This window comes from Bactrocera latifrons, unplaced genomic scaffold (assembly GCF_001853355.1).
Source record: "Bactrocera latifrons isolate USDA-ARS-PBARC rearing strain unplaced genomic scaffold, ASM185335v1 scaffold_29, whole genome shotgun sequence".
Classification (NCBI taxonomy): Eukaryota; Metazoa; Arthropoda; class Insecta; order Diptera; family Tephritidae; genus Bactrocera; species Bactrocera latifrons.
In genome coordinates this window covers 1,278,437-1,295,376 of record NW_017536518.1, presented here as the reverse complement: position 1 = coordinate 1,295,376, position 16,940 = coordinate 1,278,437, and the positions used below count along the sequence as shown (strand labels likewise).

The following is a 16,940-nucleotide window of genomic DNA, read 5'->3' as shown; positions in this document are numbered from 1 at the left end:
CTGTAACATATTGTTACCGAAAAAAGGTGTGTGCCTTGGCTAATTTTTTCTGTAATCTTTCCAAGAATTTATTTTTATTTCAACTTAGATAATATCTCTGTTTAAAATTCATTTTGTCTTAGTTAGTTATATTAATTATTGGTCATATAAATGAAAATTTCACCTTAACTGATGCTTTTAAATAAGTGAATGACTTTATTTAAATTCTAATATATATTTCTGAGGTATGTGTATCTTAAAACATAAAAAAATATCGCTTTCAATTCTACTGAACCAGATAACCCCAAACTTTTCGATAAACTCACGATTTCACACTACAAAAGGTGTGCGACTTTGATAAGTTTGCCAAATTCTAAAAAACATTCGTTCGTTGCTCAGAATTTTTCATACCAAATCATTATTCGGTACCACACCTATCCACTCAACTGCTTATTTATCGTTTAAATACCGTCAAGGTGATCTACTAATTTCAATTTATTGTTTTCCTTATCCATTTGCAGGAAGTTATCTCCAATGCCACACAAGTTGTTATACGCGACGTGAAATTCACTTTATCCGGAAACTTTTCCTGCGAAGTCACGGCCGATGCACCGCTCTTCTCCACCGCCACCGCCTATGCGCAAGTACAAGTTGTGGGTAAGTTCACGATTCTACTTCACTTTGTTCCCGCTCCAGTTATTATTTGGCTTCTTGGACTTACTTTTTCGGCGGCGACCACATTTTAACGCTCAACTGTCAAAAGTTTGCCGTTTTGCGAAAAAGTTTTGGCTAATTATGTGCATTCATAATTGAAAAATTCAATTCGCTTTTAAGCGTCGTAAGTAAATAACTGAAGATAAAGTTGCAGAGATAATGAGTTGTGCAATAATTGCAAAATTCAAGAAATCAGCGGAAATTTTTGGGAGGTGATATGGTATAGGATCAATTTAATACTATATGAGCGTTAAGGACGATTTTATTTGTTGAAAAACGGAGAAAAAGTTTAGCTCTACGTTGTAGTAGGAAATTTGGGGAGAATATTTCATTTTTGATAATATTTTATTTATGTTGGAATAACTGCCACTCTAATACTTTTTTTAAGAGCGCTATATGTATGTAATTTTTTGTGAAACTTAAGCTTTTACAAACCCAGCGCCTCTCACTCAAATGCCTGCTCCCTTTCATCAGGAAGTTTTTGCAGCTTTGTCGCCCAAACGCCCAGTTATATTTGTAATGACAAAGCTGATAATATGAATAAAGTACACGCTAGCAGATATTTACACTGGCATACTCTAGAGACTGACCCACACACACCCACATATACAAAAGCCTGCAAAGCGACAAGCTGCAGTTGAAGAAAAAAGACTCCCTCTAACGAGCGGCTTGAAGGAAGTAAAAACGCTCATCTACCGCTACATGCAGCCGCTAACGGAAAGAAAGAGAAGCAAAGAAGACGATGTATAGTAGAAAAAAAAAACACACAGCAAACAGTGTAGGCAATAAAGCAGCAAAAAATATTTAAGTTCTGCTAAAACAACGTTAAAGCGCCACCTGAAATGCTGGTGGGACAGGCTTCAGAAGCCGGTGTCTGTGTGTGCAACACAGAGTACACCCATCAGCAATGCAGACAAAAAATGCGCCTTAAGAAGGCGACCCACAAAGCGAACACTGGTGGCGGCCAAATGCAAAGTGCTCTGAGCGTTCGGGGGCAACTAACTTACTGCATGGCTGCACAAAGTTTATTGCCTTGCAGGCTTTTATTTTCACTCACTCTCCATCACACAAAGGAACAAATAAACGGGCAGGCAGGTAGACTGACAGACGGACAGACAGTTAGACAGTAAAGCGCTTAAAGATGCAGGAGGTTTTTCTATGTATGGTATAGTTCTATTTGTCAGTGTGTCTATGTGTGTGTCTCACTTTTATAAGTTTCAGCTCAGTATTCTGTTTGTGCGCGGAAATATCTTACGGTTACGTAAGACATATGTCTGCTTGATAAGTAGGTAATAAGAAACCTCATAGTATAAGTTACTCATACGCACCGGTGCATCTTCAATTAGTATGGAAATAAAATAATAAGTGTCCAATAGTAGGCACCATTTGTTAATAAAATTGATAATATTTGTGAACTAATAAAATATTGGATAGTCGAATATTGCGTAGTTCGGTTGGCTTCCAGAGACGCCTGTTAAAATTACTTGTCGCAGTTTTTCGCCGAGAAGCCAGACAAATTTTACACTGAAGGATTAATCTATCTAATGGCAAAATGGCAGAAGAGTGTCGACCAAAATGGTACATATTTAGTTCATAAAAATTCATTACAAATATGAAATACAAATTAGCTGAAGTTTGATTAGAAATACGAGACGACTACCCAATTATATCAAGATAAAATTTCAGATTTCTTATACGAATCAGTCAGTTTCATATTTGTTGAAATTTCTGCTCTCTGATGTTTTATACGATGCTAAAATAAATTACTAGAATTTCGTTGTAAATTTTGGCCAAATTATTGAACGCAATTACTAAACAATTTAATGATCTCCATAAAATAAGTTCTCAAAAAATCAAAAGCAATGGACAAAGAAACTTCTTTCGAAAAGAGATAAAAAAAATATAAGTCTGTATACATACTTCGACATTGTTTCGACTCAAGGAATTTTCTGAAAGTCCACTTCAAAACATGCCAAAGCAATTTATGAAGACAACCGCTGGCATTTAACCAAAGTCATGTTTGTCGCAATATTTTCATTTCTTCATTAGCTTTGCCATTACACATTAAATCCGTACATATAAACGCTGTGTGCGTTTGAGTGTTGTAATGCAAGCGTGAGCGCGCTTACCGACAACATGTACTGTTATGTACTAATTCAGAATGCAAATGTCACTCATCCGCCACGTCGAGCCACTTCATTTCATTTTACTTCGCTCTACATACTTCATGTCACAGTCGGTTTTGTGCCACTCGCTGAAGCGCTAGCTGCTTTCTGCTTTTGTTTATACTCGACTTCGTTTGTTCTCGTTGTTGTTGTCGTTGCTGCTTTCCAATGTTGGCATTTTTGTTCACACGCGCTCGCAATGAATACGAAACATACTGCGCGGCACTGTCACTGTGTGTAGCTACAAAAACACAAAAGACAACACAAATACGCGCAAATGAATGTGAATGTGAATGCGAATGCAACAACAACACTGCATGGCAAATATAATGGCAGCAAACAAGATCAAAAGTACTGGCAAGTATTTGCACTTGTTTTGTTTCCCTCTCATATTTCATTGTTGTTGTTGTCGTTGTTGCTTTTGTTTAGATTTTTACATTTTTGTTGTTTCCGTTTTTATCTGACAATTGTGGAGTGTTGAAGTGCGTCAACGTACGCCGCTAACGATGATAACGATGACGATGATGGCGCCCTCCGCTCGCTCATTCAAACTCGCACACACATACATACATGTAGTCAAACGTACTTACATATATGTTTTACACGCATCTTTATGCAGACAATCGCACATTCACTGCGCCAATGACAATCGTGGCTATGGTTGATGAGTGGTGGCTGGTGGCTGATGGCGGTTATGTTGGCAGCTGCAAGGAGTGTTGTATGCCACTTAAGCATGTCAACTGCCGCTCTCTAACGGTTATACGTATTGTCTATATATGAGTCTCGCTATCTATCCATCTATCTGGTTGTCTGACTGTCTGTCCGCCTGCTTGATTGCTGCGTTGTTGTCACGAATGTGTCGGTGTTTGTGTTGATCATTGCCCGCTACTGCGTTCCTTGTCTGCGCTGTGACTGCTTTGCGTTGGTGTCAGCGTTGCACGCCATCCGAAATGTGATGTACAGCGTCCCAGTTCAAGTACAATAATTGTTATGCATTTCCCTTTTTCATGTTTGCTTAGTATTCTGCCGTCCATTGTCAACTAAATGGAATTGCAAAGCATATTTCTTGATGTGATGAAAATGTAGAAGGCGAGTCGGAATTTAATACGTTTTGTAGAAACTTTCAGTTTTTGAGGTAACTAACTAACTTATTTATAAGATAAAATTTTGAAGAAAAGGAAGTTCACATAGTATTCTTAAAGTGTAAAAAAACGAATATTTTTAAGGAGCAATAAATTTTCTACAAAATAATGAGTTTAATAATTTTATTCATTCCATTATAAAATTCATAGGAAAAAATTGTCTTTAAATAAGCTAACTTCAACTGTTAATATTTTCTAAACTGTGGGGTGAACAAAAAATCGTTCGGGACTTGCATTTATTTTCCAAGAAAATCTATGAAGAATAATATTTAGTAACCTATTTTTCAGAGTGCAAAATATTCAATGTTTTTATTTTGTTAATTATAATATAAATATACTATATTTTATATAAACATATATTATTATATGTATTTATATGTATATATCATACATTTTTATCTTAAAACGCGTGACCGAACGCCAGTTTCTCATTAATAGTGAAAGCATGTGGGCACTCAGTAGCGCGTGTGAATGACAGCGCACAACAGAAGCGCTTGAACTTAACTAATCATCTTATGCATGTATTTTTGTATATTTGTTGCTTCATAATGCTCACTACTTTAATTTTTGCTGCCATTCTAGCATTTCCATTCATTTTATTTACTATACCTCAGTTTCATTCCAAGCAAGCAATAATTGTTATTGGTTGCGGCATCTTCACACAACTCAAGCCAACAGACTAAGTTGGCAAATATAATACTACAAACATTGAATATAAATAACGGCATATCGATATTTTCGTGAGTGTATTGTGTATGTGTGTTTCTGTGTGCTGTGCAAATATTCACACTTCAACGCCGGCTTGACAAGCCAAACAATTAAGCAAACGAAAAAGCATTTCCAATATCCGAGACACAGCTGTACGGTATATGAATATCTGCGTGTGCATGTGTGTGATTGGTTGTATTTATTTTTGTGTTTAGTTAACAAATATTTTTGTTTCATTTACATTCGTTTGACATGACAGCAAGTAACTACTTGAAGCTGCATGGCATACAAACACATAAAAGGAAATATGTATATGTATGTTATTTTTCATATAAATATTTGAGTGTGTGTGTGTGTACGAAMGGTAAATATTCATGGTTAAACATCTAAAGAATACTTAAAACGTGTGATTATACACAAAGGTATGTTGCCCTTGCTTTCATATATATGAGTGTGAGTGTAGGTGTGTGTGAATCTAGAAATATTTATTTCACATAGATTCTTATTTCTTCCACAAACTGTTTTATGAATATTTCGATGTAATTGATTTTATGAACTTAGTCAAATAGAAGTACATTTGAGAGTATCTCTATTGATGGTTGCATTCAAAATTTAAATATTTTTCACTTTATCTCGAGAAAATATTCGACAAGAAATTTAAGAACAAACTATACTGAATATGAAGACATTTGAAGTGCTACAATGACAAATTAACAGGATTTCTATACAGCACTTTGAAGATGTCTGTTTTCGGGTATTACTACTAATACCAAATAAATTGTAAAGATCAAATGATATTAGCAGTAATGAAATAAATTTAAAAAAAAAAAATATTAAAACATACTTTCTGATCGTAAGTGCCTGCAGGTTTTTCCCGCTATTATTTTCTGCTATACTCTCGCCGACTCTCATATCTCCAATTTGCCACCTCTCCTTAAAGTTTTAGTGCAGCACTCAATTTACTTTCTTTACTCTGACAATAAACAGTCTGTAAGGTTTGTTCACTACTGACCTTTATTTGGAACGCATTATTTTTGCTTATAAATAATATACCTTCAAACTTGTTCCGGACTCACGAAACAATAACATTTTCACATATTTTAGAACAAATTTCGGCCTCCAAATAGATTCTTTTCAAATCAGTACAAGCCTGCCAACGATTGATCATATTTCCATACACTTGTTATAAGTCTAGGCTTAGAGGGCTATTGATGCCTTCAGCTAATAACTTTTAGTAGCTTAAATGAACTCATGGTTCTCTGAAACGTATATTCCCGTATTGGATATTAAAACAAAAAATACGGGGAGCTAAAGCTAACGAATACAATGGTTGAGTGATGAGTATTGTTTCCTATTTGGCCAAAAGGCCAGTCACAGTCATACTAGAATGTGACGACGTATTCAGGTATTTTGGTTCGAGTCTAACATTGACACTTTTCATATCCAAAATATTAATGAAAACATTAACCAAAATATTTTGAACAATCCATAACAGAAGCTGAGGTCCTCGGTTCTTTCCATGTTATCGGCATGAAGAAAATGCCGATCATTTCCAAACTTCATTTGGTAAACTTTAAGCTGTGTGCCACTCGAATAGCAGTGTTCGTGATTAAGTAGTTCTCCAAAAACACTCTGCAATATTTTCAGAGATTCCCGCAGCTATACATTGGAAATAAAACACATCAAGCACACTTATAATGTTTTTTTATTTCCTGACATTATTCGTTGCCGACTGGAAAGAGTCTTTCGTTGGATCACCATCTCCCATGTGAACGACATGACCTAACCAGCACATTCATTGAATTTGTATGCGTTTAACTAAGTATATCCGTGTCCCCGTAGAGGTTATACGCTTCATCGCTCACGCGCACGGCTCCAGAGATCTGGCAAAGTACAAGTACAATTATCTCGAACGCTTCTGCTAATTTTCTCCTCTTGGTTTATCATCGTCTATTGTTCTGCGCCATATAACAGGACGGGAATATTGAGAGACTTATGAAACGTAATTTTTGTTCATCGAGAGGTCTGTTCATCCAATTTCAAAATGGCAACTGCTGGCAAGAGTTATTCTGCGCTTGATCTCCAGGCTGAAATTATTAATGGAATTTATGCTAATTCCAATATATCAATGTCCTTTACTTTTCAAATGTATAGCTGCTAGCAGCGATGTACTGTAGTTCCCAAGCTGTGAGAAATCGTTGTATGTGACTTTCAGTTACTTCGTTTTCACTCGTTCGCCGCAAGACCAACCTCTTTCCATTCTTTTGCTCGGCTGAAAAAGGCTGCGGCCCTCTGTTCTTAAGCCTTGCGACATCAATTTCATCTGCGTCCCCCATCAGCAGTGTACTTTTAGAGTATCAATAAGAACAACACTTTTAGGCCGAGATTAACAGCCCTTCAATGTGGGCTATTTTCGAACCAAAAAATTATATATTGGGACATTTGCCGTTGTTTAGATATATGTCGATATTTTCTAAATTTCTACTTTTGTTTTATCATTCAATAATTTAACTAAAATTTATTTTATTTATTTATTTGTAGAATTCCCCGAGAAGCGTCCGCAACTCTTCACCGAACATGCGCGTTATGAAACAGGCGACATCTTGCGCGCCAACTGCAGCACACCACCCTCGAGACCACGCGCCGACCTTCAGTTCACACTCAACAATATACCGGTAAGTGGGCGTTTTGAAGCTGCAATTCATAGATAATCTAAAAACCAGCATAATCACCAACAACTATCATCATCTCGTACTATTATATCTCTTTCTATTATTATACATATGATAAAATCGAGAAACGAGATTATGCGGGAAATTTCTCAATAGTTAGCTTCTATTTTACATATTTTCGGTAATTGATAGAGATTAGCATAAAGTTCAAAAATAGTTTTCATTAATTCATAAAATTGTAATATACATATTATTTTCTCTAAACTTTAGGGGAATTTACAATAGTTCGTTGAGGGAAGTAATAGGTATCTTACTATACAAAAAAGTGTGAAGGTCTGAGAGTACTTTCAGGATCAATTTAAGGCGTGTTTATCATGTTAGGTGTACCAAAAAGGTATACCAAAGCCTCTTTTATAAAATCTGGACTGTCTCACTTCTTTTCGACCTTCTTAAAACATCACGTTTGATCAAAGAAAATATCCCACATTGTATTCGAAGTAATTTGCCTTATTACTAACCCAATAATATCCGTTAGAGACGACAAAACCACATTTATTATAGAACATACATGACGGACTTCAATTTCCACGGATATATTAAATTTCAATTGACACACAAGCAAACACGTGGGGAGTGGGAGGATGAGTGAACGAGTGAGATTAAATGAGTAGAAAAGCGAATATGTGCATTTAACGATGGCAAATTGTGATGTTGAGGCAAACATGCGGGCAACTCCACACACACATACACACTTATAAAATAGCGTTCGCGGCTGTGTGTGGGCGAGTAGTTGCCTCGCGCTGCTAATTAAAGCAATGAAAACAATAAAAAGCGAACTTAATTGAATGAGATTAAAATATGCTTATGGCATAATTAAGGCGAAAAGTGGGAGACAACTTTTGTGGACGATGAAAGGATTTGCTTTTCCTGTTGCTTCTCCTTTTCGTTTTTCCACTCTTCATCTGCCTTCAATTACAAGTTGGTGAATTGAGCAGACACTTTGGAGTTCCTTGTAAGAAGATTAAGTTTTCCTTTATTTGCGAGACTTCGCTTTTGCTGTTGTGTATATATTTACTTAGATAACACATGTATTATTTGCTTATATAAATGATATGAGCTGCTGGGGAAGTGTAAATATTTGCTAATTAGTTGCTCTTGACTATATGAAAATAAAGAATGTAGATAAAGATTAAAGCTAAAAATTTTCCCGAATTCAAAATGCCTTAAAATAACTCGGTCAAAGGTAGTCGAACTTAATATTAGGTGGCTCCCAACTAAATTTCAGTTTTGCACAATTGACCTTATGTGCTCACTTCCATACTAGTTACGCCCTCACTAGTTACGAATGACACCACCTTGTACACACACGCCTGGGCACACAAATCTCTCCTGCATATGTATGTGTGTGTGGTGTCGTGTTTATTTCAGCGCGTATGATTAATTAATTTTATCTAGAGTGAAGAATGCAGCGCTCTAAGCTCATTAAATGCACATTGCGGCGCTATTAGTGCACTCAGGCGTCTATGGCGTTTTTAATTTAATATACGCCACTAATGTGATTTAAATGCGAATCAGTTAATCAAACAGATAAAAGCGAATCGATACAGCTGAATTAACTCACGCGCATATAACTCGAAGATTTTAGAGCTCACACAGCTGCATGTGTATTGGAAATCTTTTGTGTGTGGGTCAACGCATAGAAATTATGGCTAAATTAGAGTAATGTAAGAATGTAGTATGTGACAAAAGTGAAAGCATTTTGCTTAAGGGAAAATAAAATAATACAAAACAAAATAAAACAATGTGGTTAATAAAAAGAAAATAGTTATGGTCAAACTAGCTTAAATCCATAAGATAAAATATTCCCTACTTCTTTAAAGAAAAAACAAAGAAAACAAACATAAAAGGGAATATTTATTATTATTGGAAAGAACATTATTTAACAGTGTTTTTTTTTTTTTTTGTTTTGTTGTTGTGAAGATTTCCTCATTCAAATAGTGGCCGCGACTGCGTCTCCGTTGGTCCTTTTCGACTGGTAACTGGCGAATGACACGCGTGATGTTTTGCTCCAAGGTCTGAATTGAAGCGGCGTTGTCTTCACTTTACATATCCCCACAGAAAAAAGTCTAACTGAGCGATGTCATTCGATCTTGGTGGCCAATCGACCGACCCAAAACCAGAAATTATCTGCTCACTGAAGTATTCTCCCAATAAATCCATTGATTGATGCAATATGTGGGAATTGGCAACGCCTTGTTGAAATTAAAGGTCGCCGAGAGCTCGAGCTTCAATTTCAGGCATCATATAGTCGTATAACATGGCGCTATAATGATCACCTTTAACGGTTATGTTTTCACCGACATTATATTTAAATAAATAAGGACCAACAATTTCTCGGTCACACAAACCATACCAAACTTTTTTGGGTGAAAGATGGGTGATAGTGTTGCCAATAGTATGCAAAATAAGCGGATTATGTTGACCAATAGCTGTATTTCCACGATGAAAATCTGTATTTTCCACATACTGAATTTTAGTGTATTATCTGCAACCATGGTTTCTACATATTAGAAATTTAAGACGAATCTCTTCATGAAAATACTAAACTACTGATTTTGTTCTTAACAATTCTACTTCCAAATGTAACCCTCTCAGCTTCCAAATAAAAGTGCGAAAAGTTGTAAAATTGGTTAGTGCAAAATAAAAAAATTTCATATATTCTTGAAGGATGAAAACAAAATTAAAAAATACGAGTATTTCAAACCCGTTCAAATTATTTCTAAGAGGGATTTACTGCAGAGGGTATTTTACAAGTTTCCTAGCCATTTTAAAGTATTCAATCTTTACTCAGAGGAACCGCACCGCATTACTGCCTTCAAATTTCCTTTTGAAATGACCACCTCAAACATATTAATACGAAATATGCGTTAAATGAAAAATATTATAGATTTCTAACCCAATATGCTATAAACTCCGTATGCAACCATAAGGTTAGAGCATGTGAGTAGGAGATAGGCGACTATGAGCGAGGCTCGGTTTACGTCCTACTGGCATAGATTTGAATGTATAACGATATCTCATATCACACATATTCAAATAAAATAATATATAAAAGTGAATATACTTGGTTGGCATGTTTGCTCACTTTTCCATAATTTCTTTTTTCAAATTTTATTGATTACTCGGACCAACAAAATATTAAAAAATTCAATTAAGAATAATTAATATCCTTACTAACAGACGTTTCCGACAGAAAAAATGTTCAATGCTATCATAAAAAGAGAAATGAGACCGAGCTTATCACTTTATTAATTACAATATAGAAGATCTTTTACTACACTGAAGTGAAAATCATAAGATTACGATTGCTATTTTAAATTATATTGAAGAATTTCATATCCTGTGAACTACATTACTAAAACAAATTTATATCATTACATTTAGAGTGAATTAATTACACACTTATATAAAATACTAAAAACGAAACCATCAAAACCATCAAAACCGGGTCAAAAAGCGGAAAAGCCAATATATTCGCTGCAATTTTGCCGCAGCCGAAGCTATAATGCCTCAAAACATATGCACACACACACACACACGGCAACCCAACACTCACAGACTTAAAAAGAAGCAGTCATTCATTGCTTTTATCCAACTTAAAGAGACAATCTTTTCGTGATTTAACAACATCAAGTCTAATGATGAGCGCCATAACATAGTAGCGGACGACTAAAATATATAACACATATCTACATGCATACAAATATGTATATGGCATACAAGCACACATGCATATAAGCATATGCATAATGGTGCATATAAGATTGTGCGTGCCTTTATCGCGGCAGAGTCACAGTTGCTTGCGCCAGCAAAAGGGATCAACGGCGCTCCACCCGCTTCAATGCCATGCTTCACTCCCAAAGCGAATATAAGCACGCGTAGACGAAGCCAGACGCATGCACACATACATACATAGCAATGCATGTAAGTACACATCAATCTGTGTATGAGTGTGCTAGTGTATATGTGTGTGTGTGTGTGTGCGCTTTATGTCATAACGATTTCACTTTTGTTTTACGCTTTCAAAGTTGGCGTTGATTTATTACCGTTGGTTTGAGCAGTAAAATAATTTTTGACGTCACATGGAAAATTAAAGCAGTTTGCCAAATGTGTAACGGTAACGGGGGCGCACGACGGAGTGCACAACTTGCCGCGAAATGATGGGAAAGTTGTAATATTTTGAGCCACTTAAGTGTGGGTGTAACTTAGAAGACAAAAGAAAACATAAGTCAAAGCGCAGTACACCAGGGTAGAGTGAAGCATAACTGTAAGAAAAAGATGCAATAAAGATATGTGTGCGGGTCGAAAATACGAAAATGAAGCAGAAGCAGAGAGGAAGAGGTGACAGAGGCAAACAATCATCAGCTACTTATTTCGCAAATCATCAGCAAGATGAAATGCCAGACTCGACGCATTCATTTGTTTTAGAAACTACCACTACTACTACATATAGTTATATGAAACCAACACACACAAGCACACTTAGAAATATTTTGTTATTTCAGTGCTGCTTGGCGAGTTATAAACATTTTGAGTATACATACATGGCAGCTACTAAGTTTTTATACGAATTTGTTATTGTAATAGCAATACTATATAATACGCACTCACTCACACACAAATGTGCACATTCGTGGCAAAGTGTGTCAGCACAACATCATCTTATGAATGCTGAAATTATTATTCCACTTGAGTCGTTCCCTTAAGAGCCGCTTGGCCCCTAAGCGCTTGTAGCGCCAAGCCCCCCCAGCTCCCTCAGTCAAGTCGTTTGCTCTTGCTTGCCTTTATTTTGACAGTTGACAAATGACATTTCATTTGCACATTCTTAACCAGCTGACCTCACATGTAATTCTGCGCTCTGCTCTTATTTTAACACTTTCTCATGCATTTCGCTTATTTTATTATTTTCGTTTCAACTTATTTCTTAGTTTTTTTCGTCAGTGTTTTATTTCCTTTTCTGCTTTGACGCCTTGATGCCTTGAAGCTGGTGGTGCGTGCCTGCGTTCGTGTACGTGTGTGTGCGTGTTTTTTATGCCACTGTGCAGTAACTTCAAAGGTAGCCAAGAACACTTTTGGACACAGCTGCGTGGCCAGCTACTGTGAATTTAAGTGTTCTAGAGATTACTAGAGGATGGCTTAAACATTCTTCGCGATTTCAAGGTGTCAACTACTGTGATGTAAGAAAATGTATAGCAAAAGTCTGGTTCTTGCTTATGTAAGGACTACTTGAAACAGTTTATACTCTCAAAACATGTTACTAAAGAGTATACTATTAATTGGAAGAGCTTCATGTGACCTGATACTAATACCTTAATACTAATATCAAAGGTTTAAATTCTATTTCATTATTTCACATTTTCAAATATAGAGCAAACTACTCTAAATCTATTGGAATAAAACTTTGAACAAATAATGTGTCTAGTATTTTCGATCTCACGTCCACAAGTAGCCGGAATAACACCATAACTTTTCAAGTCTCCAGATACCGAATATGTGGAACTCATAGATAAATACCGAGAATATTGATATGAGTGACAAATAGTACGACTTTGTTCATAATTTTAAAGTTACTAATCTATTCTTCAATGTCGTCCCATTATTCCGACCTCTTTTTACGAATAGCTTCGCCCGCATGACACATTGGCTTTAAATAGTACTCCTTGTTGACAGTTTGGAAAGTCGGACGGACTTCGGAGTGCACCAAAATTCAATAATCGAAGAAAACTGTCAACATAACTTTGAGTTTTGCCCCTCCTTTGACGTGGTTTTTTCGGTTTCGGCTCACGTTTGCCCCGATGAATCGTCTGTTTCCAGGTCCAAGAATCATGGCCAGTAATAACACCTTTCAAGACATCCTGTTAGTCGGAAAGCGTTGTTTCACAGACGTTAATACGACGCTAATTTGCCAAAAACTTAAGTKATTTTGGAACCAATAGTGCTTGCACTTTTCTTAGGCCCAAGCAATCATTCAAACTGGTTTTCACTGATTTTTCTATATTCCAATGATACCTCTGATAGCTCTGACTCAAGTACAAATTCTTTTATTTTATTGACGTGTTGATCAGCAGTTAATGTTGATGGCCGTCCTGGACGTGATTCATAGTTAACGCGTTTCGACCCTCTGTAATTTGTACCAATAAAAAACATTTGCTCGCCGAACGCCTTTTACAACACTCTGAACGTTTCGACACCGGAAATTTGATTTTGCATGCAAGATTAAATGAAACTTTTTTGTTGAATAATTTCACTCATCGTAAAAATCGCCGAATGCACTTTATGTAYACTAAACACTAGTGATTTGGCTCCGACATTTKACACAGATGTCACAAACAGATAAAATTTATATTTCGACGAATGAGTTTTCGCTCGAAATTTAAATTAAAAACTATTTTTGGCTTACAGTATTATATCAGAATCAGAAATTCATAAGGAATGTATTAAGATACTCTTTTGTCAAAAATGTGTAAAATCGAGTCAAAGCTTCTTCTACCTCTCGTATACCTCAGATAACTAATATAAGAATTTCAACCTTCCTGTTGCCTTGCTGATAAATATGTGAAATATCTTCATTAAATTCCAACGGCTTTATTTTCTGTTAATAATTCCTTTTAATTCCTAAAATGGATATAGTCGAGTCCAATTACACGTAGGTTCATTCTTCGATCCAATACATTAAGTCAAGCAGTGGGGCGTTAWTAAAACTCTCATTGCTCGTAATACTCAGTTCACTTAAAGCTTTGGCAAAATTATTCAAAACCATCTAAATCAACTGATTCATCTAATCACATACGATTATATTCTATTGTGTTTAAGGAAGCTGTCAGCTTCGAAAATTCACTTTATCCCAACATTTTTGGAACATCCCTCGAAAGCATTAATCGTTCTCAACCTTGTTGTTTGAATTATGCGATTCGAGATAAATCTCTCTTTCTCTCGCCACCCGCTAAGTTCTATAAAAGAAGTTAGTGCTTCCCATTAAAACGATAATAATAGTCACATAGCCTAATAATTATAACTCGGAATCATTTAGTATGGAACAAAAATGTACCATAAATAAAGAGAAAGCTTCAGCAATAGAATATTTTTTCAAACAGCTGTCACATCTATTAAGGCGGAAAACYCTTTTGGCTTGTTAAAATTATTTGCTAATTTGTCGAAAATGCTAATATTTTTTTAAACGGCACTTGAGGGCACTAAAGTCAATATCGGCATAAGATCAGCAACGATTTGGGAAATGAAGCAACAAYACATGCCAAATGAACTTTAAACTGTGAATATTTGCCGAAAATAGTCGACAAGCCTTGGACAATTGACCAATGTTACTGCGCCCTCTCTTTTTATCCATCGACAAGCCCCCTGGACTGTTTTGCCTAGCGCTGCTATTATTCAACTTGAAGCRCAAAAGACTGCCTTCATGCGGCCGAAACAAACGAAAATTTGCATAATTTATTTGAACAGCATTGGGACATAACACGGTCTATTCCTTGTAGTCTGAGGCGAAGGCTGCGCCCAAAAATGTTAAAAGGGACCAAGAATACGCCTAAATGCTACACACAYACATGCACACGCCTGTCATTTTTTGCAACAAGCCCGCCATTAGTTTCAATGTGTAATCYTATTTGCGAGTTTCCTTTTGCATATTCGCCTATTTGATACTCGTGTTATTTCTTTTATTCTTTTCCTTAATATTACCGTTTTTTTTTTCTTTTGAGACGACCAAATGGCAGAGCGTGTCTGAGCCTCTGCCTTTGCTGGGAGATAAAAAGATTTCTATTTGATGCTGTGCAATAATACAAAACCACATGCAAATTTGTCAAGTGTCGTGGGGAGCGGAAACGGAACGGATGTACGAAATTATGTGCTCACGCACAAACACACACACATACAAGCACACAGTGATGTATTTTACTTTAGCCAAGACAAGTAGGTTAGGCGTGCCAGTAAAAGACATGCAAAAGTGACATCTTTGAGGCATGTTGCATGTAGACATAATGCCGGCGGCTTGTAATATAAATGACTGACCACATTGGGTAGCAAGAAAAAAGGCAACGCACAAAAAATTCACAACAAAMATTACAAAAAAACAGTCGACAATTCGTTGAACGACCGTGTCGAATTCTGTCTATTAATATTAGCTTTCTCTTTCTCTGGTTTTTTCTTTGAAGTGTCGGACATTTCTTGCGGCATATTTTGCGAGCGAAATTCAAGAAGTGGTGCAAATAAAATTTAAGGAATTTAAGTTTTTGGAACTGTGTAGTGAAAATTATTCAGTTTGTTGTGTAATTGAAAGTAGAGCTGGTTTTTTCTACCAATTTTTTTACTGTGTCTATTTTTTAACAACATTGCGAGTAGAAATTTTCAGTTTTCGCTTAARTCATACGATAGCGAGATATTTAAGAAATATTCGTGATAGATTTCAAGTACACTTGCTGATTAGAACTTCATATATTTTGATGATTGTATCGACAAAAGTTACTTCGAGAGAAACGAGCTCAAGTTCCGCTGACGTACTTCCCAAAATATSAAAATGCAGGTAACTATGAAAATAATCTGATATTTTAAAAATCCTTTCAGGGAGACGTTTTTAAATATCTCAACTATAGACTAGTGCAGAAGCGTTTGAAAATGTTGAAAACATGAAAGCAATTAATTCATAGTAGATTAAAAGCTATCGAAAACGAAGGATGGAATAACAAAAATGAACAAGTAAAGAAGAGCTCAGTTTGCGTACATCCGCGCATTTCATACACTTGCAAAGATTAAAGCCAKGCAAGCACCTTTATATACATAGGGCCTGTTAGTTATATGGGGTCTAAAGAGAGTTTTCACCCAATTTATTCTGCTSATCTCAAATATGCACCATAATAAGAAAAACGCTCTCTGTATTTTCTTAAGATTACTCACATATTGTCTCATGTACGACGTATAGTCCCCCGGAAGTATATATGTGTTCGGGGCTAAAGGAAATATGGACCAGATTCAAACCATCTGTGGTACACAGACGTACTACCATTAGGAAAGACTTATCACTGAATTATAAATGTCACACATTCACCGATAGTCGGGAAAAGGAAGAGTACGGCGTGATTTTTTAAGTATTAACAGTTTATTTAGATTTCAGGGAAAACTACGAGTCCCACAGAAAAATGTTTATGGCACTGTCGTGGGTAATTAAAACGTCTATAACTTTGGGATGTCGGTTTTCTACACATAACCTGAAAAATTTAGATGAAAAAATCAAATAATCGAGTTTTTGGGTGTTTTATTTGTTTCTTCTACAAAAATTTTTTTTCTTACACGAAATTTAATGAAAACTTACTTTCTTATGTTCCAAAGACACTGTATTTTTTCTTCATTTAGCTTTTATTTTACTTAAATTCGAGAAAAAAAATTCCAAAATTCTTACTTCAACTTTTACTTTTACCTAGAGAGTCTTTGAATAACAATATCATCTTCCCCACTCCAAATATTATTTAGTTTTGCTCAATCGACCCCGACTT

At 35.9% G+C, this 16,940-nt stretch overlaps 1 protein-coding gene across 2 annotated transcripts in view; it reads left to right on the top strand.

Annotated features, from left to right (window-relative positions):
- LOC108970179 overlaps nt 1-16,940 on the top strand; it is a 171,235-nt gene that overhangs the window by 115,066 nt on the left and 39,229 nt on the right. For both annotated transcript variants that reach the window (XM_018935387.1, XM_018935388.1), the window contains exons 4-5: nt 501-636; nt 7,250-7,383. In XM_018935387.1, coding sequence (XP_018790932.1) covers nt 501-636; nt 7,250-7,383 — 270 coding nt within the window. The remainder of the gene's footprint in view (nt 1-500; nt 637-7,249; nt 7,384-16,940) is intronic.